At 66.0% G+C, this 27,270-nt stretch overlaps 1 protein-coding gene and 1 long non-coding RNA gene across 3 annotated transcripts; both read left to right on the top strand.

Moving 5' to 3' along the window:
- Positions 1-1,290: 1,290 nt before the first annotated feature.
- On the top strand, positions 1,291-27,270 carry ARHGAP23 (Rho GTPase activating protein 23). 2 transcript variants are annotated; one of them, XM_052700235.1, is made up of 24 exons: positions 1,291-1,383; positions 14,175-14,357; positions 16,168-16,192; positions 16,931-17,023; positions 17,304-17,382; positions 17,540-17,594; positions 18,109-19,414; positions 19,620-19,778; positions 19,950-20,061; positions 20,142-20,199; positions 20,481-20,618; positions 20,704-21,003; positions 22,155-22,216; positions 22,641-22,768; positions 22,908-23,026; positions 23,119-23,274; positions 23,772-23,850; positions 23,972-24,045; positions 24,121-24,210; positions 24,299-24,424; positions 24,532-24,573; positions 24,693-24,786; positions 26,066-26,097; positions 26,243-27,270. In XM_052700235.1, the coding sequence occupies exons 1-24, from the start codon at positions 1,375-1,377 to the stop codon at positions 27,218-27,220; spliced, it is 4,497 nt and encodes a 1,498-aa protein (XP_052556195.1). In that variant the 5' UTR covers positions 1,291-1,374; the 3' UTR covers positions 27,221-27,270. The 2 variants fall into 2 exon arrangements, with proteins under 2 accessions (XP_052556195.1, XP_052556194.1); XM_052700234.1 differs by lacking the exon at positions 1,291-1,383 and adding an exon at positions 4,760-4,893.
- On the top strand, positions 7,366-9,818 carry LOC128089136 (uncharacterized). Its single transcript, XR_008210452.1, has 3 exons — positions 7,366-9,293; positions 9,384-9,428; positions 9,474-9,818. It is a non-coding gene; the product is annotated as an uncharacterized LOC128089136 (long non-coding RNA).

Raw genomic sequence — 27,270 nt, 5'->3', positions numbered from 1 at the left:
GTGCGATGGGAAATCAAGGCGTGCTATGGGGCTGTGCAGATTTCCCCCCCCTCCCCAGTTTGGGGCTGGGTGCCCCCATTAGGCACCACCATTTCCCCTGTGGGGCAGAAGGGCTTTGGAACCATATGAGGGAACGTCTCAGATATGGGGCCACGACCCCACTGAGTGCAGTTGGGCCCATGGATGTCTCCAGAGGGGGGGGACCAGAGGTCCACATGGGGAGGGGTGGGGGCTGGGGGTGATGGGCCCACCCTGGTGCTCACCCAATCCATGGGGATGGGGTGGCTGTGGGGTGACTTGAGGCTGCATTGTGCCGTGCAAAGGGAAACTGAGGCACGACGTGGGGCCGTGCAGAAGGAAAGGGAGAGGATGGGGATGGGGAGGGTGAAAGGGGTATGTGGGTGAAGGGGTGGTGGGGAGGGGAGTGATGGGATGGGATGGCATGGGATGGGATGGGATGGGATGGGATGGGATGGGATGGGATGGGATGGGATGGGATGGGATGGGATGGGATGGCATGGATGGGATGGGATGGAATGGGATGGGATGGGATGGGATGGGATGGGATGGGAAGGAGTGGGATGGGATGGGATGGGATGGGATGGGATGGGATGGGATGGGATGGGATGGGATGGGATGGGAAGGAGTAGGATGGGATGGGATGGGATGGGATGGGATGGGATGGGAAGGAGTGGGATGGGATGGGATGGGATGGGATGGGATGGGATGGGATGGGATGGGATGGGAAGGAGTGGGATGGGATGGGATGGGATGGGATGGGATGGGATGGGATGGATGGGATGGATGGGATGGGATGGAATGGAATGGAATGGGATGGATGGGATGGGATGGAATGGAATGGAATGGATGACATGGGATGGGATGGGAAGAAATTAGGATGGGATGATGGGATGGAGTGGGCTACGATGGGGGTGGGATGATTAGTTGGAATGGACCGTTGTGGATGGGCAGAAGGAAGGATGGAGGGGAAATGGAAGGGCCGAATTTTGCATGGGGCACGAGAAGGGATGGAGAGAAGGGATGGAGGATGAGGAGGAGATGGGAGATGCGATGGAGAGGTGGGAGGAAGGACACCGGGCGGTGCGGTGGGTGCGAGGAGGGGCGGGGGAGGATGGATGCGCGGCCGAGGGAGGCATGGAGGGGGGGCAGCAGCGGGGATGCGGGAAGGAGGACGGGGGGGCGGTGCGGGGCTCCGGGTGGGGCCGGGCGGGGCCCCCTCCCGCCGCTCAGATGACGCCGCTCCCGGGATGCGCCGGGCGGCGCCGGGCGTGGGCAGCGGCGGCGGAGGAGAGCGACAGCGGCGGCGGCTCCGGGAGCGGCACCGGTAGCGGCCCATGGCCCCGGAGCGGCCCTATGGAGCAGGTGGGAGCGGGACGGACCGGACGGGGCGAGGCGGGACGGGGCGGGGCCGGGCGGGGCGGAGCCGCACCCCGGGGCCGGACCGGAACCGGGACCGGGTCGCTTTCGTCCGACCGCTGCCCCACAGCATCGCTTCCTCGGCACTCCCACCGGCTGTGCTCAGGACCCCCCCTCCTCAAGCAGCCCGCGTCCCGGCCCCACTGACAGCATCGCTTCCCCGGCAGCGCCCGGCCCCACGCGTGGGCTCCAGGTGTCGGGGTGGGTCAGCGCCCCTCGCGTGATGGGGATGGATGGGGGCTGCGAGGGATGGATGGGGGCTGCGGGGTCGGTCCCGCTCTGCAACAGGGTTCCCTTTGCTCCAGGTATGTGTGGGGTGGGAGGATGCGAGCAGCGGGGTTTGGGGAAGGGGTCCGCCCTGGGATGTCCCCTGTGGGGTGCGGAAGAAGCCTGGAGTTGGGAGGGGGAGGAAGGGGGGGGGGGGTCCTTATGGAGCTGCGGCTGTTGGCGTTTCCACATCTGCTCCCGTTGTTATCTCCCAGCCAACGCCTCTGGGCGCCGTTCCGTTGCGGTTCCCGTGTGCGGCTGCTCGCGGCTCCCCGCGCTGTGGTTCCGGGGGGGGGGGGATGCTGCCGTCCCAGCCTCGGGATGGGGGGGGGGGGAGGGGGTTTACAACCCACCCTGCACTCCCTCCCCCACTGCCGCGCCTCCTCTGGCTCTGACCCCCTGTGCCCCCCCTCCGCCCCTTGTCGTCCCCCCCCAGCCCCCGGGGCTTCACGCACCGCATCCCCACTGCGCCGCGCGCTTTTGTTGCACGTTGGGGGCCGCGTGCTGCGACGCCCCCCCGCCTTCCTCCCCCCGCAGCCCGCGATCAGCAGAGGCGGGGATGCATGCGGGCACGTGCGTGGCGTGGCTGGGTGCCACCGGCCCCCCCCCCTCTCCCAAGTAGGGCAGCGACGGCCAACGCGGGGTCTGTGCGTGATCCCCTTCCGGGGGCTGCGGGCACCGGAGCCGCCCCCCCCACCCCCCCGCCGCGCATCTCCAGCTGCAATGCAGAGGAGCTGCCGAACAGCAGCGTGCCCCCCCTCCGCCCCATCGGAGCGGCGATGGGCAGCGAGGGATGGGGTGGGGTGGCAGTGGGGACAGCGTGGGGACGCGGCCAGAAGCTGCCGGGGCATCCTGAGGGACCCCTCCCTGCCGAGGGGGTGTCCGCGCTGCCCCACATTGCTCCCCCCCCCCACGGCCGCGGTGGGCTCGGCCCGATGGCCCCCGCTCTCATTTCCCGAGGGGGGGCTGTAGGGGTGGTGGTCGCCCCTCCGCCGTTCGGCTGCTGCCTCAAAATGGCTCCGTGCCGCGGAGCCGCGGGGTTGGGGAGGAGAGGGGCTGCTTTCTGTTGATGGGCAGCGGCCCCCGGAGCCCCCCCCCGCACGGCAGCGTGGGGTCGCGTCCCCAACCCCGTGGGCACAGCTCCGCAAGATGACCCCCCCCCCCATTTCCCCCCCCCAACTCCCTGCCCACCGGTTCCTTTTCTTTGTAATTCAATGGATCAGGTTTAAATATAATAATAATAATAACGCCCAGCCTCGATTCCTCCCTCCCCCCCCCCCCCCTCGTTCCCTTTGTCTGTGAGCGGCTCCGAGGGGAGCGGCCGCCCCTGGCTGGGGGGGGGGGGGGGGGGTTCAGTGCCGGGGGTCGCAGCGCAGTGCTCAGAGCTCCAGCTGCTGCTGCTGCGGGTGGGGTCGGGATTAGGGGCACGGGGAAGGGGAGGGGGGGGGGGGCGCCTTGTTGATGCCGTCGTGGCGATGTTTGGGGCCGGGAGGGGGGATTTGGGGGCGTATCTTTATGGATGGGGGCCGCCATCCCCTCCTCTGTACGGTGCCAGGGTGGGGCCGGGAGAGACAAAGAGTGCTGGGGGGGGAGAGGGGGGGGGATGATGGACACGGCTGGGTGTGCGGTGCCACCTCTGTGCTTGGAGACCCCACGTGGGAAATCTGGGCCAGGAGAAGCGCTGGGGTTTGCGACCCCCCCCCACTTGTTGCTTCTCTGTCCTGGGAACCACTGGGGGGGGGGTGGTGGTGGAGGTTGCAGCACGTTGTGACCCCATTTTGCAAAGGACACCCGAGATGGGTGGTGTTGAGTGAGGGGTGGGGGCTGATCCCACTGATTCACATAGGATGGCTGCAGTGGGGTCGGGGGGTGCCCAGATCAAGGAGGGGGGGGCTCCAGGGGTATCTCTGCAAACTGACCATAGGGGGGGGTCATCCTCCATCCCTGGGATAGGGACTGACCCTGCTGGGGGGTCCCACAACCCCCCCCCCGAAGGTTCTGGGGGTGGCAGCAGTTCCCCCCCCCCATCTCGGGGTTCTGTGGCCATCAGTTCTGGCAGTGGTGGTTTGGTTTCTCCCCACGGAAGCGCTGTTGGTACGGATTTCGATGGTGTCATGTGCTGGGGGGGGGGCGGAAGGGGGGGTGGTGCTGGGGAGGGGTCAGGGAGCGCTGGGGGTGGCACACAGAGCAGCCCTTGGTTGCTCTCCTCCCCACCCCTCTCGTTCCCATCTCAAACGGCTCCGCTGCCCCGAGAGTCGATGAGGACCCAGGAGCTGCTCTGCTTCCCTCCCCCACGGGGAAGAAATTATTTTATGTTCCCCCCCCCCCCTCTCCTTCCCCCACCCCAAAGAGGCCTTTCTGGTGTCTCTGGGTGCAGGGCAGCGGGTCCCCACGGCACGCAGCACCCATCAGCACCCCGAGGTGAGGCGTGGGGCTCCACGAGCTGCGAGTTGCCACGCTCTCCGTGTGCTCTGAGCCTCACCAGGCCCTGTCCGTCTGTCTGCCCCATCCGGCTGTCCGTCCCATCGTTTCCCAGCCTCGCCGTTTCCTTTCCCCGTAGCTCTGCGTCACCCTTTGTCCCTCCGTGGCCCCCGCCCGGTGTTTCCATCCCCGTGCCGGGCTGTTCCAGCCCTGTCCCTCTGTCCTGGCGCTCCCTGTCCGTCTGTCCCCTTCTCATCCCTATGTCCCTCCCTTCCCGCGTCCCCCCGTCCGTCTGTCCCCCTCTTGCTGTCCCAGCATCCCCCTGCCCGCTCCTGCTGTGCACTGCTGCGTTCTGCTCTGTCCCTCTGACCCCCGCTGACCCCCATCCCCATCTCTGGGTGTCTCCTTCCCCCCCCTCCCCAGCCCCCCATGTCCCCTTCTGTGCCCGTTCTGCCGCCGGTTCTGGTCTGGGTGTCCCATTCCGGTACCGGATGGGCTCTGGTTACTCGGAGCCGTGCTGTACCGAACCGAGCTGTGCCGTGCCGCCGGGGAGGGCTGAGCCGTGCCCGCCCCGCCCGCCCCCTCCCGCCGCCGGCACCCGGAGGAGGCGGAGCAGTAACCGGGGCCGTGCCCGGCCCAGCCCGAGCCGAGCCGAGCGGTGCCGGGCCGCGCCGAGCCGAGCCGTGCGGAACCGGGTCGAACCGTGCCGGGCCCCGCAGCCCGATGAATGGCATCGCTTTCTGCCTGGTCGGGATCCCACCGCCCGCGGTGAGCAGAGCGGGGCGATGCCCCCCGGATGGGGGGGGGGGAAGGGGGAAACGGGGACAGGGAGAGGGGCCGGGCGGCGGCCCCGTGGGCGATGCTGACCCCGAGAGCTCACGGAATCGGCCGGACCGTGGCACCGGGTCCGGGCTGTGAGGGGGGCACGGCATCACCCCCCCGCGCCCTTACAGCGTGCTGCGGGTGGGGACGGACGGGACGGCCGTGGGGTGGGGACGAAGATGGGGACACCGCCGTGGGGGGGGGGGGGGAGGGGAGGGGAGGCCGGGCGGGGGTCGGCAGCGTCGGTCCATCGGCACAGCAGCGGCTGCGACCGCGCGTTCTGACCCAGAGCTGCGTTCGGCTCCATCCTTCCGTTCCTGGGTGTCGGGACTCGGCGTCCCCGGCCCCGCAGTGGGGTAATGACCGCCCTCGGAGGATTAATTGCCGTGCGAAACGTCTCAGAAACGAGCAGAGCTGCTCCTCTCAGCGCCTGGGCGTGAATCGCGGTTTCCCTTCGGATTCCTCCGCGCTGACTCCGTGGGGCTGAGCGTTGGGGTTGGGATTTGGGGTGAGGGGGGTGTTGGGATCTGATGTCTCCTTCTGCAGCATTTGGGGCTAAACTGTGCCCTCCTGGGGGGCAGCAGGGCCGGCAGCAATGGAGCGCAGTGACGCTGGGATGCAGGGTGAACTCAGTGTGAGCTGTTCCACTGTTGCCCCCCCCGACGTGGCTGGGGATCTGGGGGGGGGGGGGGGGGGGGCACAGGACCGACTCTGCTTTGCCCCCCCATCGCCACGCAGCCCCTCTGGACAAAATCCTTTCCTCAATGTCAGCCCAGCAGAGCTGCTGCCTCTGTCCCCATTTACAGGCACTGCTGGTTTCTTCACGCTTGCTGGTATTTCTTCCCCCCCCCCCCCTTCTTTCTGAACCCTGAACTTGAAAGACAGGAAAAGCGTGTGCTCGGGGCCGCCACGCTGCCTGGCAAGCACCAAACTTGGCAGCGAGGTCGGGGTGCGGCGCTGGGCTCAGCGGGGTCCTGGGCATTGCGGGACCCCCCCCCCCCCCTCCCCAACCCCACAGGGTGACACCTGAGTGACTTGGAGTGTCCCCAAAGGGTCGATGTCGTTGTTTGCAGCACCAAACGCGATGGGAAAGCTGAGGGTGGATGAGCCGATGGGGTTTTGCTCGCTGAGGGTTCGTGGAGCGGCCCCACGGTGCAGCTATGGGGCAGCACACGGCTCTGAACGTGGAGAGGGGATGGGGATGGGGGTGGAGCGAAGGGTGCGCGATGTGGGGTGGCCGTGGGGAGCTGCTGGGTCGCCCCGTTCTCGTGGGAAGGGAAAAAAAGGAAAACAACCAAGCAAGCAAGATTAGGTTTCAAGCCGGTGCCGTCCCATTAATAAACCAAGTTTGTCTTTGGCAGGCGGCAAGACCTGGTTTTAAAGGAGCAGAGATAGATGACCTATTTTAAGCACTCAAGTTGGAAACTATCGACCCCTCTGCCTGCGGCGGCCGCTCCAACCCGCCCGGCTTCCCTCTGCGTGCGCTGCCCCCTGCTGCTCCCAGCTCCTTTGCCATGGGTGCCGGTCCCCAACGAATTCTTTAAGTCTCCTTAATCGTAACACCTCCAGCTGAGGTGCTGGGGGGATTCTGGGGGTCGTTGCTGTGGGGTCCGGAGGGCCGTTTGGGGCCGTGCCCGTCCCTGAGCTCCCCATCCCGGCGGCGGTTTGGTTGCTGGATGTGGGGTCGGTGCGTTTTTTGAGGCGGCCACGTCCTCTCGAAGGGCTGAGCAAAGGGAAAATGCGAGCGGCAGAGCGAGCCGGGAGGGGGGGGAGAGGGGTGGAAACCCGACGCGTGAGTCACCAGAAAGTGGCCCAAACCGAAGGCTGGCGGTGACGGCGGGCAGCGATCCGGCAATGCCGGGGGGGGGCAAAGCCGGGTGCCGGCGCCGCGTTCCGGCCGCGCTCCCACCGGCGCGGTCCCGTTGCCCCGCGGTGCCGCAGCCGCCGGCGGTTCCCATCCGTCCCGGCGGATCTCCGTGCTCATCGCCTGCCCTGAGCCCCGAGGGTTGGGAGGGAACCGCCGCTATGGGGCGCGTCCCGGGGCGCAGGTGTGGGCCGTAGGGCGGCGATAAACAGTGGGGCCGTTGATGGGAGCGAGCGCGTGGGGCGGCCCACGAGGGTGGGTGGGAGGGAGGCCGGTGGAGCAGGGGGACAATCGCGCTATTGTGGCACATAGTGGGCTATTGAGCCGCGGCGTGTGGAAGGGGGGGGGAGCGGGGGGGGGTGGGGGGCTGCTGTGCCAGCGCTTTGGGGTGAAGCGTGGTCCCTGCCGGTGCTGACTGGTGTGATGCCAGCGGTGGGCAGCGATGTCCCCGGCGGGGGGTGGGCAGCAGCGGGGCGGGATGGGGCCGGGGCGGGGGGGGAAGGGGAGGGGGGGCGACGTGGAGGGGGGGGGGGGGCGTGCGGGAGGTGGTGCTCACAGATGTGTGTGGGGTGATGGGAAACCGGGCCCCGGTGCCACAGGTCCCCAAAGCTGCATCCCCAAAGCTGCATCACCAGCACTGCCTCCCTCCAGTCCTCACTGCAGCCCTGTTTTGCAGAGGCTCCAAAATTCCAAATAATGCCCCTTTTTTAGCGACGAACACGAGGGGCAGGAGCCGGCCTTTGCCCTGTGTGTCTCCTCCGGTTGTTCTCTCCCAGGACCCCCAACCCCACAGTTCTCACCCCCCCCCCCCCCCTATCGCCGAGCTGCGTCCCCCTGCAATACCCAGCCCAGTGCCATGGGGTCCCCTATGGAGCTGCGAGTGCTACAGGGACGTGACCACCCCCCTCGGCCCCCACCCGCTATGGGGCAGGGCTGGAAGTGCCGCCGGTGCCCCCGGAGCCGCCGCAGGAAACGGCTCATTGTTAACAACGCCGAAAGAGAAAAAAAAAAACAACAAGAAAGAGACCCGAAAAAATCGCAGCCGTTGAGGCCAGCTTCTATTTGAGGGTTTCCACGGGGAAAAACAGGAAGCAGAATCGCGTTACTTTTCTAGGGCTTTGCTGCAGATAACGCCGCCGTTAGGATGTGGGGCAGAGAATGAGGAGGGGATGAAGGCTCTGGGGCCCTCCCTGCTGCGCCATGGATTTCAGTCCCCAGCTTTAACGGGGAGTTTGGGAGGTGGGAAGTGGGCCTTGCTGTGCCCCCCCCCCATCCCCAGGCTTCTCATGGGTTGAGCTGGACTCGTTGTGACCACGCTGCAGGGCAGAGCCGGCAGCACGGGGCTGTGGAGGCGATGCTGCCGTGATGGAAGGCGGTGCTGGGGAGGAACTGCAAGGATTTCCTTCCCTGTGTTCACACCCAGAGCACGGCAGGAGGGGCAGCGGAGAGCCCAGAACTGCCCTGCTGGGCCTCAGGGCTGGGATGGGAGGTGCAGGAGGAGGGGAGGGGGGTTCTGATGTTGGTGTTTGGGTACGGGTGTGAAAAGGAGCAGCTTTGGGATGTGGGGATGAAGCCACACATCAACCTGCAAAGCTGTCCGTGGGGTCCTGTGCCAACAGTGGCTGCGTGGGGAAGGGGCGTCCTGGGGCTCCCAAATCCCCACTGAGCCGTCAGCCTCAGGTTGGGTTAAAGAGGATCTGAGGACTTTCTCCTGTGGGCGTTAATCTGGATGCAGTGACCACTCTCAGCCACTGTGCTCCCATCCCGGTCCCTCTGTCCACATCCCCCCCATCCTCCAACCCCATGGAACATCCCTGCGTTCCCCTGGCTGCATCACCTGCGCCATGGGGTGACCTGGACCCCATATCCCCCCATCCCCGTGGCCCCAGCGCAGGTGGGAGCCATGAGACGCTGCCATATAAGGGCTGAAAATCAGCTGTTGCCTCGACGCAGCTTTCTCTTCCCTGAAAATCCTATTAGAACCTCATTTTTCTGACCCTAATCTCGGCTCAAGGGAGATTCCTCCTTCAGGAGGGATTTGTGTTTGCCCTCTCCCCCCCAGCCCTCGGTGCAGGGGGACGCAGCGCATGGTGGCGGTGGCAGCTGGCTGCCCCTCTGTCCCTCTGTGCCCCGTTGGTGTGACGTTATCCTTTTGTCTGTGCCAAGGGTTCACGTATTCCCACAGCTGGGATGTGGGCAGGGTTGGGGGGGGGTCACCCACTGGGTGCTGTGCTCCCCGTGCCTCAGTTTCCCCGCAGCTCAACCTGATCCTCCATTCCCTACTGCTCTGAGGCTGAGGGTTCTCAGTGGGTGTGCTGGTGCATGGCAGCAGTGCGTGGTGCCAGAGGTGCATTCTGCAGGAGATGCATGGCAGCAGTGCATGGTGCCAGAGGTGCATGGTGCAGGAGATGCATGGCAGCAGTGCGTGGTGCCAGAGGTGCATGGTGCAGGTGATGCATGGCAGCAGTGCGTGGTGCCAGAGGTGCATGGTGCAGGAGATGCATGGCAGCAGTGCGTGGTGCCAGAGGTGCATGGTGCAGGAGATGCATGGCAGCAGTGCGTGGTGCCAGAGGTGCATGGTGCAGGTGATGCATGGCAGCAGTGCGTGGTGCCAGAGGTGCATGGTGCAGGAGATGCATGGCAGCAGTGCGTGGTGCCAGAGGTGCATGGTGCAGGTGATGCATGGCAGCAGTGCATGGTGCCAGAGGTGCATGGTGCAGGTGATGCTGCATGGTGCGCAGTGCTGGTGGTGCACGGAAGCAGTGCAGGGTGGCAGCAGTGCACGATGCTGGCAGTGCACGCCGGGAGCACACGCTGCATCCCCCCCTGCTCCCGCTCTGCTGTATATTTAGGACGCTCCTGTGCAAAACACCAAGTATGTTGGAAGGCGTCCAGGCGCGCTCGCATTCCTCGGGGTGGAATCTGCCCCCGCGAACGCCGCCTGACCTTTCCCAGTTTGGGCTGCAGGAACAATACTGGGGCCCATCCTGCACTCAGCCTGGGGCAAGCAGACCCCCCCCCCCCCCCCATCACCCCCCCTCTGTCCTTTCCCACGTGCTCTGCACTACCGGTGAAGGCGCTGGATCTGAGCTGTCTCCCCCTTTCTCCCCCTGCCACGGTGCTTCTCTGGTGCTGATGTGCATAGGGGGGAGCAGACCCCCCCCCCCCCCCCACGGGGAGCACAGCTCCAAATGGGGCCGTGCATGAGAGCTGGGGGCCCTCACGGTGCTCCACATCGAGTGCCCCGGTGTGTTGGGCTCTGGCTGCCCTCTGGGAGGGGGTGCAGTGTGTGCGGGCAGCCCCCAGCCTCACTTCACCTGGTTCCAGCGGGTGGTTGGATAGCAAAGCCACCCCCCCTCCCCGGCTGCTGGCACCGACAGCTGGAGGCCGGCTCTGCCTGTTGGGACACGCTGAGCTGTCCCCGTGGGGGGAGGAGGGGGGGGGAACAACCAAGGGAGACCCCTGGCACAGCACCGGGAGCCCTGAGGATGGCCCGGGGCGGGGAGAGGAAGCGATAGGGATGCGTGCCCCACATCTCCGTGCCCCAATTTCACCCGGGGATGTTGGCACAGACGCTCCGGGGGGGAGGGTTTGTGGAGCAGACGGGACCTGAGGGCTCAGCTGCCACCCGGCCCGTTCAACCTGCCCCCCCCGCGGGGCTGTCTGGGATAAGGACGTGGCACATCGGCCCTGCGGGATGCAGGGGGGGGGAGGGAGGGGGACGTGCGGGGCACCGGAGCGCTGATGTTGCGCGGAGGATCGCGGTGCTGTGCGGTGCGGACGGTCCCGCAGTCGGTGCCCGCGGGTGGGATCCGCTGTGCTGATGGCGGTGGGGGGGGGGGGGGGGGGGGGGGTGATGGGGAAGGGGAGGGGGCCGCGGCCGGGGCTGCAATGCCAGCAATGCCCGGTATTTCCCCGGCGCGGCCGCACGTGCCTCCCTCCGGCTGCAGCGCGGCTGGAATGCGATGTCGGAGCCCCGGCATGGGGACATGGGGGCTGCAACCACCCCCCTTTCCCCCCCCCCCCCGGGATGTGCCCGAGGCCCTGGGGGCTCCCGCTTTTTCCTCCTGTCCTTCCTCTTCCTCGCTCCTCTGCTGGGCTTTCGTCTTCGTCCTTTCCATATCTTTGATGCCATAATGGGGGATGAGAAGGGCAATTCGTTCACTCGGTGCAGTGAGACCCCTCCCATTCCCCCCATCCCCAGGTCCTGGGGGGGGCGACGCTGCCCGGATCATCTCCCTAACAGAGCTGGCATCGCTGTGTTTTTGGAGAGATGGCTTAATTGCTGTCCAGGATCCCCCTGCTGGGGGCACAGAGGGGTTGGTGGGGGCACCCCGCGTTGTCACATCATCCCCAGCACCGCCCGGAGCGCTGCGGTGCGAGGAGGAAGGAAGGAAGAGGCTGGGATGAGGGAGAGGAGGAAGCGGGGGTTGGGATGCCGCCCGGGGGCGGGGGGGGGGGTGTTGGTGGTGTAGGAAGGAGGGGGGGTGGATAGAAAAAATAAAATAAAATAAAATGAAAGGGAAAGTGCACGTGAAGCAAAACTTGGGGTTGGGGGGGGAGGAAACGGGGGGGGCAGCGTGGGGCTGGGCGCTGAGCGCTGCCAGCAGCTGGAGCCGGAGCCGGAGCCTCCCCCTACGTTGTCGTCCCCCCCCCCACCCCCACTCCAGGCCCCCGCCCTACGAGCCAGCAGCGCTCGGCAGCGGGACGGAGCGCGGCCCCGCACGATGGTGGAGGAGGGCGGAGGGCAGAGGGGGCTCCGCAGGGCGGCACGGGGACCCCCCCCAACCCCTAACCCCGTAGCGGTGGTGAGCAAAGCTTTATGGAGCGTGGAACGATCCGGGAAGGGCTGGGGCTGCGAACGCGCCGTCGGGGTGGATTGCAGCTCACCAGAACCGCGCTGCATTTGGCTGAGCAGCGTTAGGAGGTGTGCGGCCGGAACCCCCCCCCAGCCGCCCCCCCGGAGCACCGCACGGCCCCGCGGCCCCACGCACAGCCAAAGGCCATCGGGTGAGCACCGTGGGGTAGAGGGAGGGGTGGGCTTGGCCTTGCGTGCCCCACATGCTGTCCTGTGGTGCATGGCCCCGGGGGAAGGGGGGGGGGGCGTGATGTGCCCCCCAGGAGGGCTCAGTGGGGTGTGGGACGTCTGTGGCAGCTGCCTGTCCCCGAGGTGGGAGTGCTGGGAGTGAGTGAGGGCGTAGAGTTGGGGTGGGCAGCACGGATTCACCCCCCTCCCCCCGCATCCCCCTGCTTTGGGTTTGGAGGGGGGGGGGGCCAGCTGATTGGAGCCCAGCGGAAGGCTCGGGGCTGTGGATCAAAGCACATCCCAAAGTGTGGGGACAGCACGAATCCCTGCTGGGAGAGGGGACCCGTGGCTGAGATGACAGATCTGTGGGTGATGCGTCCAAGTGTGCGGTTGAGGCTTCGCAGCCCCAAAAGCTTCAGGCTGGGGAAGAAGGAGGTGACAGTGATAAGGGCTGGTTGCAGCACGGTGGGCTGCGTGGGGAGTGGGAGCTGAGGGGCTGGGGGTTCTCCTGGGGTGAAGCGAGCAGGATGTGCTCCCACCCCTTGTTCCCATCCTTGGCAGCAGGGCCAGAGGCTGCGTCCCCACAGGGCTGTCCCCAAGCAAATGTGGGACGTGGGGACGGAAGCAGCGCAGACAGAGCAGCCCAGGAGGGCTGTTTGCAATGCAGCGCATCTCCTGCGGCTCTTTTGCAATGGTGAATGCAGGCTCGTGGGACTGGAGCTGAGTGATGGGCTGCAGCTGCAGCGTCTCGTTGCATGGGATCCATGCGCTCTGCACAATGGGTTTGTGGGGGGCTGCAGGGGGGAAGCCCCCTTCTGTCCTCCCTGCTGTCCTTCCAGGTGATGTGCCAGCGCCGGCAGGATGCTATTGGGGAGGGGGGGGGGAGCATTGCTGGGGGGAGTCCCGGGGGGCACGGAGCAGCTGCTGCTGGCGCTGAGTGCTCTGTAATGGGCAAACGGTGATGCATCCCTGTGTCATGGGCACAGGGCTCTGCCACGGCTGTGACACCGGGCTGTGTGTCCCCATGGCAGTGGGTCGGTGCTGCCGTCGGTGTCTGCTCAGAGTGCTGTCTGTGCTGCTTACCATCAGCGGGGCACATTCAGCTGTCAGCTTAAAAATAATCCAGCGTGCCGGCGGCCGACACAATGGAGGGCGCAGATGGGGACGGGCGTCCTTGGGTGGGGGGTTGTGGGCAGCCTGGGGTCCCTGTGGCAGCGGGGCACCCGCTGCTGTCAAAAGTTGGGTGTCTCTGTGGTGCAGGGAGGGCTCGGGGTCCTGGGGGGGGGGGGGGGGGGGGGGGGCTGGGGTTGTGGCCTTGATGTGGTTTCAGGCTCTCCCCATTGGAGCATCGCAGCTCTTTGCTTCTTGGGGCGTCCCCAGGTGCTCCCTGTGTCGTTGGGGCTGCTGCTGCTGGAGGGCATAAGAGCCCTTTGGTGGAGGTTTTGGGGCTGCCCACCTTTACCCCATCAAGAGGGACCCCCAGCCCCACACCGGCACCGAGCGTGGGGTGCAGGGAGCCCCATTTACCCACCAGCAGCAAAAAGGCCGTGCTCAGCACAGGCAGAGACAAAGGCTTTTTGTGCCTCGGCCCTTTGTGTCCCTCTTCCCTCCCCGCCTGGCTTCTGCCTCATCTCTCCCCATTCATCACCTCAGCACCAGGATACAGAGTCTGAATTGGAACACCATGGAGGGGGGGGGTGAGGGGGTCAAACCCCACATGCAGTGCTGTGCTGTGCTGTGAGCGGGGCTGGCAGGGAAGGAGCCCAACCCGAGGGCAGCACTCACTGCTCCTGGAGCACATGAAATGTGCTCCTGCTCCTCGTTGCTGCACGGGGGATGCATAGCAGAGCCCTGTGCATCCACATGTGCCATAAGCAGCCAGACGTGCAGCCTCAAAATGCGGAGATTTCCCTGCTGCAAACCCAAACTTTCTGCCCCACTGCCCCCACCGTGGCTGTGCTGCCCCCCTTTGCTCACCTTACATCTCCATTCTTTGCCATGCAGCCTCCCCCCACCCGTGCCCTCCTTGGTTGTCTCACTGGCACAACCCCACATGTTGCATTCCCTGCTTTCTGCACTCATCCTCCCCCCTGCTGTCCCCTTCCAGGTCTCATCCATACCCCAAACTCATTCCAGCCCCCCCCTGTTTATTTTCCCTTCTCCCACAGCATCCCTTTGGGAGAGTGGCGAGGGTTGGGGGGGCTTTGGGTGCTGCCATTCATGCAGCGGGGCTGGAAGTCAGGAGGGGTTTTCTTAGGGGCAGATCACTGCCTTTCCAGCACGGGGCACTGTGTGACATCTGCCCCTGAATGTGACATCTCCCCATTGTCCCCATAGCCGACGCCGGGCCGCAGAGATGGGGCGTCCCCAAATGACAACGCGCCCCTGGAGGGGGCCTTTCCTTGGGGGGGCCCGAAGACGGTGGTGCTGCGGAAGAGCACCCAGGGAGGGGGGTTTGGCTTCACCCTCCGCCACTTCATCGTTTACCCCCCCGAGTCGGCGGTGCATTCGCCCTCCAAGGTAAGGACTGGAGGGGTGGGGACCCCCAGCTCGGAGGGGCTGCTGGTGGAGGTTGCTTTTGGGTTCTCTGGGTGGTGGTGGGGGGTCTGGGGAGCCATAGGGCGGCGCATCCATCTCCCACCTTATCTGGGGGTCCCCACGCATGGGGTCGTGAGCCTCCAGTGCCCCTTTGGGATGAGCCCATGTTACACTGTGCTGCCCCACACCCCGTGGGCAAGGAGGGGGGATGCAGCCCCAGAGGAGGCGGTTTGGAGGATGCTGGATGCGGGTTGTGGAGGCGCAGCGCTCTGACAGGACCTGTGGGCACTGGGAATGGCTGAAACACAGCACAAGGATGGGCTCAGGGCTGTGCTTTGCTGCTGGAGGCGCTGGCATGGCTCTGCCCCACGTTCGCTGCAGCCCCAGGGGGGTTCTCAGCTCCTCTGCGCCCTCGGAGCCACTGGCTGGGAGAAGCTGCTCCCACTGCAAGCCCACTTTGGTGCCATCCTTTGGTTCCCTTGTGCTGGGAGCGCAGGGATGGGGACGTCACCTCACTGCCTGGGCTGGGCAGCAGGCAGTGCCTTCACCTCCAGGTGGGCTTTGAGCATCCATCGCCACCCGGCAGCACACGGGGATGGATGTGGGGGGATCCCCCCCCAAACCAGTGGCTGATTCCAGGAGCAGGAGGTGACCTCCCAGCCCTGTGCAAGGCGCAGGAAGGCGCATCCGGCAGCCGGTGAGCTTTGGTGCTCATTGCAGTCATGGAAAAGTGGTGGGAAATGAATCACCGGGTGGGGAGCAGCGATTCGTGGCTGCCCCCACCGCTGAGCCGCTGTCTGTGTGCACGGCGGCGCTTTTCCCAGGGTCTTAATTCTGCTCCCACAGATTCTTCCTGCACAAACTGGGGCTCCGGTAGCCGAGGGGGGCAAAGGCACGGCCTGACCCCGCTGCTGCCCCATGTCACGGCCATTGAGCCCCAGCAGGACGAAGCCACGTTGGCGCAGTGGGGCCGGGAGGTGGTGTGGATGCTTTTGGGTTGAGCCGAAGCCGGCGCTCCCAGCCAGCCGTGCAGGGTGTGACTGCTGCAGCACCCATGGGTGCCCGGGGCGGTGCGGTGCCAGCTCTGGGGGCTGAGTTTCGGTGATGCTGACTCAACACCATGGGGGTGGAAGCTCCGCATTCCTGGCGCTCCGGCAGCGCCGTGCCTGATGTCAGCATCTTTCTGGGGAGCGGGGCAGCCCAGGGCTGGGCTGGGAGAGTCTGTGCCTCGAGGGACCCTCGGTGGCACCACAGGGCAGCTCGGTGCGCTGGCAGTTGCACAACTGGTGTGCTGAGTGCTGGGTGTGCAGCTTCCCTCTGTACGATGGGGAAATGCCTCCAGCCCCCGCTCCGCGCTGGGACCATCCCAGGTGGAGATGAGTCCATTCCCATTGCTTCGTGAGGAGGGCACTGTTTGCCCTGCCTTCACCAGAGCTCTGTCCCAGCTTGGATCTGGCAGAGCTGAGCTGTTGCCATCCATCAGAGGTGGCACAGTTGGGCGCTTATGGGGTGAGAAATCACTGGGTGGGGGGCACCAGCCCCTTCCCAGCAGCGCAGTGTTGAACCCCACTCCCAGTATGGCCAGATCCTATGCCACAAGTTAATTTTACCCTGACTGTGCATCCCTGGGGTGGTAGAGGGACAGACAGAGGGACAGACGGGTGGACATGCAGATCCGTGAGGGGCTCCTGAGCAGCCCCAGCCTCTCTGCCCCCATCCTGTCCCCTTCTGGTCCCCCGCAAAAAGTTTTGGCCCAAACTGCCAACTCACTGCTTTTCTCTTCTCTTGACAGGAAGAGGAGAATGGGAACCGGGCAGGTGAGCACCGAGCTGTGGGCACCCAGCGTGGGGGGTGGTGTGGGGCAGAGCAGGAGCTGCGGTGTGGGGTGGCACAGCACTCAGTGGCAGCGTGGGGAAGAGCAAGCAGGTGTCTCTGCATCCCTCCGATGGGGGTCTTCGGGTGCTGTGCCATAGGGGACATCCCAGAGGGTCGTGGCTGGGCTGTGGTGTGGGTCGGTGCTCGGGGACGGGGCCGTGTCCTCACTGTGCTGCAGCCAGCAGTGATGGGAACGAATGTGAAGGCGTCGGAACGCATCGCTGAGCTGCTGGGCTGATGAGGCACTGTAGGGCTGGGAGGGCTGTGGGGTGGCGAGACCCAGTGCTGGGTGCCCCTGGGGACGGGGTGGGGGTGGGGAATTCCCCAGGGAATTCAGCAGTGCCACGTTGGCACTGCGTCCCCCCTGCAAGCCTGTCAGCACCAACCCGAACCGGGGCGGGGGGGGGAGGAAGGTGCAGCGAGGGATGTTTTCTGTCTTTGCAAAGGATGGGGAGGAGTTGTGGCTGCTTCGGTGGCATGCAGAAGCACAGCAGGGTGTGAGGAGCGTGCATGGGGGGTGTGCATGGGGTGTGCATGGGGTGTGCATGGGGTGTGCACAGCGCTGTGCCTGGTGCATGCATGGGGTGCACATAGGGTGCATGCACCACGTGCTCCTGGCCTGCTGCTTGCAGGACCCAGCCGTGCTGAGGGCTCGCTGACAGCCTGTCCCCCTGGTTCAGGTCCCCCCCGGAGCCGCCTGGAGCCCATGGATACCATCTTTGTGAAGAATGTAAAGGAGGACGGCCCGGCGCACCAGGCAGGGCTGCGCACTGGTGAGCGGCACGGAGAGGTGGCAGAGGGTTGGGGTTGGGGTTGGGGGGGCTGCACCACTCCCTGCCCCTCCTCCCTGCAGATGTGGGCCTGTTTTGGTTCCTTTCATGCATTCTCTGCCGCTTTTCCCATCTTCACCCCTGTGTGGGGATGGCCATAGCAGCATCGGTGTCACACGGGACAAGGTTCTGCTCCCAGCCCTGCTATGAGGGGACAGCCAGGTGTCACCACCCAGCACTTGCTGGAGGGTTGGGGGTGACTGTGTCTCCTCCCACCCCACAGGGGATCGGCTGGTCAAGGTGAACGGGGACAGCATCATTGGGAAAACCTACTCGCAGGTCATCGCTCTCATCCAGAACAGGTGAGTCCCTGCTGCTCTGACTTGTGGGGATGGGGACATTTGTCCCCTCCTGGGATGAGGATGCTGTCACTGCTCTGCGTGGCTGGGAGCTGGGGGAGATGCTGTGGGGACGCAGCCATGGGTGCCGTATCCCTTCCTGACCCCTGTCTCTCCACAGTGACAATGTGCTGGAGCTCTCCATCATGCCCAAAGATGAGGACATCCTCCAGCTGGTGAGTCTTGCTGCCTTGCTGTGAAGGCCCCAAGCCCCCTCCCCCAGCCCTGGGGGTCCTGGGGGCACCGGTGCTGCATTGAGTGCAGACCTTACAGCCAGGCAGTGGGATTCCTCGTGCTGTTTGTTGGCTGGGGGCTCTTCTGCTGGTGTCCCCACTGCTGTCCTTGTGCATCAAAGGGGACAGGGTTGGGTCTGGCAGCCCTGCTGGGGGGCTCTCACATCTGTGCCCACCCACTCCTCAGGCCCTGAGGTTTCCCCAGGGCGTGGAGTCAGAGGTGTGCATGAAAAGTGAGAAAGGAAAGGCAGGATGGGCTGGTGCTGCATCTGGGGGTGTTTTGGGAAGGAGAAAGGTGTGCGGGGAGGGGGGCAGCAGTGTGTGGCTGTGGGGAGAGCAGAAGGGGGTGGACGTGGGACAGCAGTGCTGGGGGCTGCAGGAGACCCCAGGGTGGGAGTGGGATGTTGCGGCTGCGCCCCCCAGCCCGACTCCTCCCCCCACCCCCCCATTTCCACAGGCCTATTCACAGGATGCCTACCTGAAGGGCAACGAGCCGTACTCCGGTGGGGCGCAGAGCATCCCCGAGCCGCCCCCCATCTGCTACCCACGCAAGACTTACCCCTTCCAGGCACGGGGCTCTGAGCCCCCCCCGGGCGCACCGCCGGACCCCCGCTCCCACCACCCCGCCGGCCCCTCGTCCCCGCACAGCACCGCCTACAGCAAAGCAGGGGGCAGCCCCGCACACCGCCCGGAGGATCCACGCTCCGGGGGTCCCCCGCACCACCCCTCAGCTCCCCACGGCCGCCGCAGCGGCTGCCCCGAGCGCTACGGCGTTTTGCCCGCCGCCCCTTCCGGCTACGGGACCCCGAAGCACGTGGCGGAGCACCGGACTCAATGCGGCCCCCGGGAGGGCAGCGCCGTGCGGCCGCCGGGTCGCCAGGAGTGCCAGCGGGCGCTGTCGCGATGGTTTTGCAGCCAGGAGCCGCGGCGCAGCGCCTCGGAGGAGCGCCGGCACGCCATGCCGCCCCGATCCCGCAGCGTGTCCCAGGAGAGGCTGGGGGGCTCGGCGCACCCCCGGGGTTGGCCCCATAGCGCATCGCACGATACCCTCCTGCAGCCCAAGCGCGAGGCGTGGGCGCAGCACCGGGCGCGCTCCGAACACCAGCTGGGCAGATGCGGGCGTTCCATGGAGGCTCTGGAACCCGCAGCTCTGCTCTCCCCGCGCCTCGACCGCTCCGCGTGGCATCCCGAGAGGCTCTGCAGAGCTACGGCCGCGGGGCAGCCCGGCGTTCACGGCTCCTTCGTGCCGTCCTCCTCCTCCTCCTCCTCCTCCCCCCCCCCGCGGGAGCCGGCGGTGCAGAAGCACCCGTCGCAGCCCAACCTGCAGAGCGTGGACGATTCGGGTTACATCGGCTACCGCAGCTACAGCCCGTCCTTCCAGCGCCGCACGGGGCTGCTGCACGCCCTGTCCTTCCGCGACCCGACCTTCGGCGGGCTGCCCACCTTCAGCATCGCGCACACAGCGGCCCCCGCCGCCCCTCCACCGCCCCCTGAAGCCCCCCGGGAGCAGCGCACGGACAGCGGCCGTGCGGAGGAGCGACGCGAGGAGGTGGTGCTGCGGCAGAAGCCCCCCACGGGCCGCAAGGTGCAGCCCCCGCTGCGGCAGATGAACTTTGTGTTCGCTGGGAGGGGGAAGGAGACGGACATTTGTGACCCCCCCGCAGCCAGCAGCAGGGAGGAGAGGTCTGTGGGCGAGCACGCGGGTCGCCGTGTGGCCCCGTTAGCAGCCCCCGAGGACTCGCTGGCATCCATCCCCTTCATTGGTGAGTGGAGTCAGTGCTGGGGGTGGGCGATGCGATGGGTGCTGTGGTGGGGAGGGCACCCACGTGGGGCTGCCCCCTCTTTCGTGGTGCTGCTCCCCCAGGGTGGGTGCAGCAGAGGCTCTTGGCTTTGCTGGGGCTGCAGAGGCGTGAGAAGGGTCGAGCGCTGCTTTCTGCCCTCCTGTGACCCCCCTGCCCTGTCCCACAGACGAGCCCACCAGCCCCAGCATCGACCTGAAGGCCAAGCACATCCCCGCCTCCTCCGTTGTCTCCAGTGCCATGAACTCGGCGCCCGCCGTGGCCACCAGCCCCTCCTCCTCACCCACCTTCGCCTTCGCCCTGAGCCGGCACTACTCACAGGATTGCAGTGAGTGGGGCTGGGGGGGGACAGGGGGAAGCAGCCCCCGCAGCTGGAGTTGGGTGGCATAGGGATGAGGAGCTCAGCGGGAGAAGGGCTGCGGTTCTGCCCCTCCGTTTGGCACCACGCTGAGCCCCTCAGAGCCCCACGGCCACGTGCTGTGCCCTCCTCCCCCCACAGGCAGCATCAAGGCCGGCCGCCGCTCCTCCTACCTGCTGGCCATCACCACCGAGCGCTCCAAGTCGTGTGATGATGGGCTGAACACGTTTAGGGATGAGGGGAAGATCCTCAGGTAGGGCCGATCCGGGCACCACGCAGCCCCCCGTCCCCTCCCTGCTGTGCCTCCCTGCTCACAGGGCTGCTTTCCCACAGGAGGATGCCCAGCCGGGTCCCCAGCCTCCGCATGCTGAGGAGCTTCTTCACCGATGGGGTGAGCGCTGGGGGGGGGGGGGGGTGCTGGGAGGGTACCAGGAAGATCCGTGGGATGGGGGGACAGTGCCAGCTTTGCAGTCTCTGGGTGGCACCTAGGGGTGGGGGTACCAAGGCTGTGCCTCCATGGGGTGGTGGGAGTGATGCCAGCTCCTTGCGGCCCCGCGTGCGCCGTCACCCCTCAATCTCTGGGTGACCGCTGGGGGGTTGGGGGCATCAGTTGGACCCCGGTGGGGTGATGGCAAACCCCCCCGTGACCCCACGTGCCGTGTCACCCCGCAGTCTCTGGACAGCCTCGGTACGTCTGAAGACACCCGCTCCAAACGGCACTCCACCTCTGACCTGTCGGACGTCACGTTCAGCGACGTCAGGAAGGAGGGCTGGCTGCACTACAAGCAGATCCTCACCAAAAAGGGGAAGGTACGGCACGGGGGGGGGGGGGAAGGGGGCTCCCCAGCGTGGCCGGCAATGAAGAGCCGTGACTCCCAGCCCTTCCTCCCTGCAGAAAGTTGGCGGAGGCCTCCGGCAGTGGAAGCGCGTCTTCGCGGTGCTGCGCACCCACTCGCTGTACCTGTGCAAGGACAGGCGGGAGGCGGTGAGCTGCGGCCCGGCCCCAGGTGAGGAGGAGCAGCCGATCAGCATCCGAGCGTGCCTGGTGGACATCTCCTACAGCGAGACCAAGAGGAAGCACGTCTTCCGCCTGACGACCGCTGACTTCTGTGAATATCTCTTTCAGGCAGAGGATCGGGAAGACATGCTGGCCTGGATCAAAGTCATCAGGGAGAACAGCAAGGCCGAGGGCGAGGTGAGAGCCACACGGCGCTCCCGGCTGCCTCTGGCTCTCCCGGCGCTAACGCCTCGGCTCTCTCCAGCTCTTTGCCTTGTGCTGCTTCCCCTGGCTGCGGCCAGCTGTGCTCCCAGGGCTCCAAGAAGAGCGCGGCTCAGCTCGGCAGGGCGGCGCATCGCGGCGCGGCTCTCGGAGCATCGCGGTGGCTCAGCCAGGGTTCCGTGCCGGAGCGGCGGTGTTTGGTCGCGCCGTGGTTGAGGAGCCCGCGCGGCTCGGTTGGAACCCCGGTGCTTTGGTACCGTGGGGTGCGTTGGCACCGTGGGGCTCGTCGGCCCGTGGGTGAGATGTGGAGCTCTCTGCCCGTGCTGGATGCGGCCCCGCAGTGCTGCCCGCTCTTGGGGCAAGTGTGGGGTCAGTGCGGAGCTCTTGCTGGGCGTTTGTGGTCCGTGCAATGGTTGCTTGGGTCAGAGAGGAGCCACCGGCTGCACCAGAGGGCTGGACAGGGTGGATGTGCCGTTGCTGAGCTGGTTGTGCCGATGCTGAGCTGGTTGTGCCGATGCTGAGCTGGTTGTGCAGGCACTGGGCTGGTGTGCACCGTGTCCCCACGGTGCCAGGATGGCACGGATTTGGTCTCAGGATTTGTGCTTGGTTGTGGCAGGTTGTGACTCTGGAGGGCGCACGGAGCTCAGGGCAGTGTCTGTTTTGCCGCAGCACAGCCCCGTTTGGAGGGCACGGAGCTGGCAGGGCTGGGTTGGAGCACACGGAGCACGTGGAACTGTGTGGGCGCCCGCTGGGGGCGCAGTGCCAGCAGGCAGGAGGAGAACGGAGCGTGTCTTGGAGTGCTGTAGGGCGCGGTGTGTGCGTCTGGTCCTGGCAGATGGAGGTGCAGGGACGGAAGGGTTCTTGAGCCTTAGCCGACGGCTCGGACCCCGTGTTTGGTGCGCCATGGTGAGGAGCACCGCAGACCTCGGCATGGTGCTGGGTGCCAGTGTGGGGCACGGGGCCCCGGTGCTGTGCTCAGCCCAGCTCAGGGCTGGCAGGAACCCTCCTGGTGAGGAGTGCCAGAGGTGGCCGTGGGCTTTTGTGGCTCCCGGCAGAGCGTGGTGCCTGGTGCCTGCAGAGAACGCGCTGCTCAAGCTTCCCCTTCCCCTCTTCTCTCTGCTCCCCAGGACCCCGGTTTTGCCAGCCAAGCACTTATCAACAAGAAGCTCAACGACTATCGGAAAGTGAGGTACGCACCTGGTGCTGTGGGGCACCTGATTGCCCCAGTGAGCGGTGGCACCGTTGCTCCCGGAGCTCTTTGTTCACCCGAATTTCCAAGTGATGGAGCAAAAGCAGTGCATCCTGTAGCGGGGTGGCACCCAGCTGCTCCTGGCTCTGGTTGGGGTGCAGGAAGGGCCCCATTCAGCCAAGCTGGCACAGAGCAGAGGGCGAAGCCGGCTCAGAGCTCTCTGGGTGCTGGCACGGTCGCTCAGCCCTTGTTATCCCTGAAAACACAGCGCTGCCCTATGGGGTCAGTGCTGAGGGCAGGAAGGGCCCCATGAGCACACACAGAGCCGGGGCAGGATGCTAGGTCAGGGTTTGCAGGGCAGATTTTGGGGACCCACCTGCAGTGCTCAGCCCCGCCATGCCCCCTGACCCCGCTCTCCCTGCAGCCCGGCGGGTGCCAAGCCCGACTCCTCGCCCAAGGGCTCCCGTGGGCTGGGGATCAGAGCCGAGTTCCTGAAGCAGACGGGAACCAGTGCACCCCGGTCCCCGAGGCAGGATGCGGCCGTCGCCAAAGGTAAATCCCCCCCCTGCAGTATGCAGAGCCCAGGCACGGCAGAGCCTCACGGGATGCCGGCGTGCGGCAGGGATGCTCTTGCTGTAGGTCCATACAGCTAAAAGTTCTGTGGTTTGTTGGGTTTTTTTTTTCCTGCCAGATGAAAGCAGCTCCCAAAAAGCCCCTTGGGGCATTAACATCATGAAGAAGAACAAGAAATCTGCCCCTCGAGCCTTTGGTGTGAGGCTGGAGGACTGCCAGCCCGCCCCGGATAACAAGGTATGGTGTGTGTGTGTGGGAGGGGGGGGGGACAGACCCAGGGCTCCCATCCAGCCCCAGCACCTCCATCACCTCGTGTGTCCACCCCCCAGAACATCCCTCTGATCGTCGAAGCCTGCTGCAAGGTGGTGGAGGACCGTGGCCTGGAGTACATGGGCATCTACCGCGTGCCCGGGAACAATGCTGTGGTGTCCAGCCTGCAGGAGCAGCTTAACAAGGGAGCCACTGAGATCAACCTGCAGGATGAGGTGTGTGTCCCCATCCCCGTCCTGGTGTCTCTGAAATGCTCCTAGGGCTGTTGTCCTGGTCTTCATCTCCATCACGATCCCCATCTCCATCACGATCCCCATCTCCATCACGGTCCCCATCTCCATCACGGTCCCCATCTCCATCATGATCCCCATCTCCATCATGATCCCCATCTCCATCATGATCCCCACCTCCATCACGGTCTCCATCTCCAATCATGGCCCCCAGCTCTCATCATGGTCCCCTTTACAGTCCTCATCCTCATGGCAGGACCTTCCCTGGGCTGGCAGGGCCTCCTGGTGGCCGATGGCAGCGGAGTGGGTGGCGGTTTGGGGACACGTTTGTCACTTGGCACCTCACACCTCCCCACAGCGCTGCGGTGGCATTGGGCTTCCCCTGCTGGCACTGGCGGGTGTCCCTCTTGGTGTTGGTCACCAGGGTTGGGGACTTTGTCCCTCTGGCGTTGGGATTTGAGCATCCTCCTCTCTCCCCACAGCGCTGGCAGGACCTGAACGTCATCAGCAGTCTGTTAAAATCCTTCTTCCGAAAGCTGCCTGAGCCCCTCTTCACCGACGGTGAGTCCTTCCCCTGCACCTCTGTGCCCCATCCTGCTGGCAGCCCCCCCCCAAACCCCTCACCCCCCTCAGCCTCCCCTGCTCCTCTACCCCAGCCCTGAGCCCCCTGTGTCCCTTTCAGATAAATACAACGATTTCATCGAGGCCAACCGGATAGAGGATGCCAGTGAGAGGATGAGGACGCTGCGCAAGCTGGTAGGGAGATGGGGGCAGGTTGGGGGGGGGCTGCCTGGGGGGGGGGGCGGAGGGGTGACCCAATGCCTCCCACAGATCCGGGATCTGCCAGGGCATTACTATGAGACGCTCAAGTTTCTGGTGGGTCACCTGAAGACCATCGCTGACCACTCGGAGAAGAACAAGGTAATGGGGCTGAGCTGCACCCCGCGTGGGGCGGGGAGGGATGGGGCAGCCGATGGGACAACTCAGCGACCCCGGGCTCTGGTTGCAGATGGAACCCCGAAACCTGGCGTTGGTGTTTGGTCCCACGCTGGTGAGGACGTCTGAGGACAACATGACAGACATGGTGACGCACATGCCTGACCGCTACAAAATCGTGGAGACCCTCATCCAGCACGTAGGTGGAGCCGCCCTATGGGCAGCTTGGGGGTCCTGCTGCACCCCTGGGGTGGCCACGCCGAGCTCCTCGTTGGGCTCTGACCCCTCTCCTGTCTCCCTCTGCAGTCAGACTGGTTCTTCAGCGACAAGGAGGATAAGGGTGAGAAGGTGAGTCCTTCCGGGAGCTGGACTCGGGGGGGGGGGGCGCATTGAGGCGGCTGCTCCCTGGCTCAGACCCACAGCTCCATCCTCACCCCCTGACCGTGCGTCCCCCCATCCCTTCGCAGACCCCGGTGGATGAGAAGGAGGCTCAGTCCGTGCCCAACATCGAATACCTGCTGCCCAACATCGGCCGCACCGCAGCGCCCGGCGATGCCCCAGGTGAGGAGCTGCGCCCCACGCAGGGTCCCCCCCAATCTGTGCCCTCTCTGTCCCCCCACTCGCAGCCTCTGTGACTGCAGCTCTGTGCATGCGGAGCCCGATGTCCCTGCAGCCTCCTTGCTGGGACACCCGGGGGTCCCACCCTGCCCTCTGTAACCCCCCACCCCCTCCCCGGTGGCTTCTCATCCCCACAACCCCACTGGGTGGCACCCAGCCTGCTGCCCACCCCCCCCATCTGCACCTCTCACGCTGTCAGCCCGGAGATTTGGAGACTTCGATGTTGGACTGATTTCTGTTGTTCTTTCCTTGAACTTCTCTGTGCTGTCTTCTTCCTCCTCCTCCTCCTCTTCCTCCTCCAGCGGACCTCCTCGAGAGCTAGAGCGGGTACAGTGTTGCTCTGGGTGCATTGCTCACGCACTAATTCCTCCGGGTGACCACGAGAGAGGGGGACAGGAGGGGGGTGGCAGGTGGGGGAGGGTCCTGTCCTACCCATCCCCAGGGGGATGCGTGCCCTAGGGAAGCCCCAACTCCTCCATCCCTCCTTCTCCTCCACCTCTTCTTGGAGGCTCTGAGCGTCCCTGGGGTTGGTGCCATGTGCCCCAGCACTGGGGCACCCCAACATCGGGGTCTGGAGGGTCCCCGTGCTCTGGGGAGGGCTCAGCACCCCCCTTTCTGCCTCCTCCTCTCTCATTGTCAGCACCTGCTAACCCCCATCCCTGGGCTGGGGTGTGTGGGGGGGTGAGGGTGTCTGTTGTGTTGGCCCCCACACTGTGGCAGAGCCAGGGCTGCTTGTCACCCTCGTGTCCCCCTGTCACCCTCGTCCCCTTACTGGTCTCTTCGTGTCCCCTAACCCACCAGGGAGCCCAGGGCAGCCCCACAGCCCTGTCTTAGCCCCCCCCAGCTCAGCCCATCCCTACGCCTGCCCCACTGCAGACCTGAGTGGATGCTGAGGCGGTGTCCCATCCTGGTGATGCCCTGCTGCTCTCCGTACCCCATTGGGTCAGGGTCCCACAGCTGGGCTCTCAGCAGCATTTTTCAGCTGCACATCCCTATGTGTGTACATCCCCCCATCCCCCCCAACCAGAGCCCCCACCTTCCAGCTCCTGTCTGCAGCCACACAGCCCCCCTTGGCTCTGGGAACTGATGGCCCTGGTTGCCTCCTCCTCCTCCTCCCATCTATGGGAGCAAAGCAGTGTCCCATCCGGCCCCCCCCCCCTCCCATCATGCTCCCACCCCACAGTGACCTCGCTGATTCCCTTCTCTCCTCTCTGCTTTACAGACTCGACCCACAGCGGCTCCGCCAAACTGAAGGTGAGAGGAGCAGGAGCGGGGGGGGGGGGAAGGAGGGATGGGGGATAAAGGGGAGGGGATGGAGGGAGAGGGGGAGGTGCTGCCCCACTGCTTGTGGGGTCGGGGTGCACAACGCGGCCCCAACCTTGCGTTGCCATCTTCGCAGGGCACGTGGCCGTCGCGGAAGGAGCCGTCGCCCCGCGAGCTCCCGGCCATCCCCTTCATCTCCGCCGTCGCCCGCAAGAGGAAGAAGTGGCGTGAAGCCGAATGCTTCGGCAGCAGCACCGACGACGACGCGGAGCACAGAGATACGCGGGGCCGGGGGCAGGAGGAGGGCACGGCCACCGCACCGGGACCCGGCGGAACTCCACGCACCGGGAAGGAAAACGCCGTGGAAACCGGCGGTACCGGGCAGGAACCGGCAGCGGACGCCCGCTCCATCGTGTCGGGGTATTCCACCCTATCCACCATGGAGCGAAGTCTGAGCTCCGAGGTGCAGTCGGTGGCCGAAAGCCGCGGGGAGGAGGCGGATGATGAGCGCAGCGAGCTGAGCCACGCGGAGACGGACACGGAGAGCCGAGCGGGGCCGGGGGGGGCGGCGGCTGGGCTGGGGGGCGGCGATAGGGCATCACCCGGCCGGCCCTCCTTCAGTTCCCACCGCCTCATCCAATGCGATACGTTGGCACGTAGGAAGCTGGGCAGGGCGCGGCCGGGGGGGGAAAACACGCTGCCCGTCGGGGGTCTCGCCCTGTCCGTAACAGAGGGCGCTGGGGGCGGTCGGGTCCCCCCGGTGCGGCCGTCATTGCGGGAGCAGCTCCGGCAGCGGCTGCGGGGCTCTGCGGATGATACGGGGGTGCGACTGCGAAGGACCCCCTCCCCGGAGACCAGGCGTAGGAAGAGCCGTTGGAGGCGGCACACGGTGCTGGTGTTGCCCGGCGGTATCACCGACCTCAATTGCAACGAGTGGAAGGGGTCGAGGGGGGGGCTGTCGGTGCCCACCGGGCCGTTCCGCGATCCGGATTCGGGGCTCAGCAGCCTGGAATCCACCAAAACCCGGCCCGTGGTTCCCGACCCCCCCGGCACCGGGACCCCCCCGGGCAGCCCCAGCCCCGCCGGCCCCCTACGCTTCCCTCAGTGTCTGTGACCTCCTGGGGCTGCTGCCGATTCCCCCCCCCCCCCCCCCCTCCTCATCCC

The sequence above is a fragment of the Tympanuchus pallidicinctus genome, unplaced genomic scaffold (assembly GCF_026119805.1).
Source record: "Tympanuchus pallidicinctus isolate F22 unplaced genomic scaffold, pur_lepc_1.0 scaffold39, whole genome shotgun sequence".
NCBI classification, from domain to species: domain Eukaryota; kingdom Metazoa; phylum Chordata; class Aves; order Galliformes; family Phasianidae; genus Tympanuchus; species Tympanuchus pallidicinctus.
Note: the sequence above shows the minus strand (reverse complement) of the source record. Positions and strands in the feature narration are given on the sequence as shown.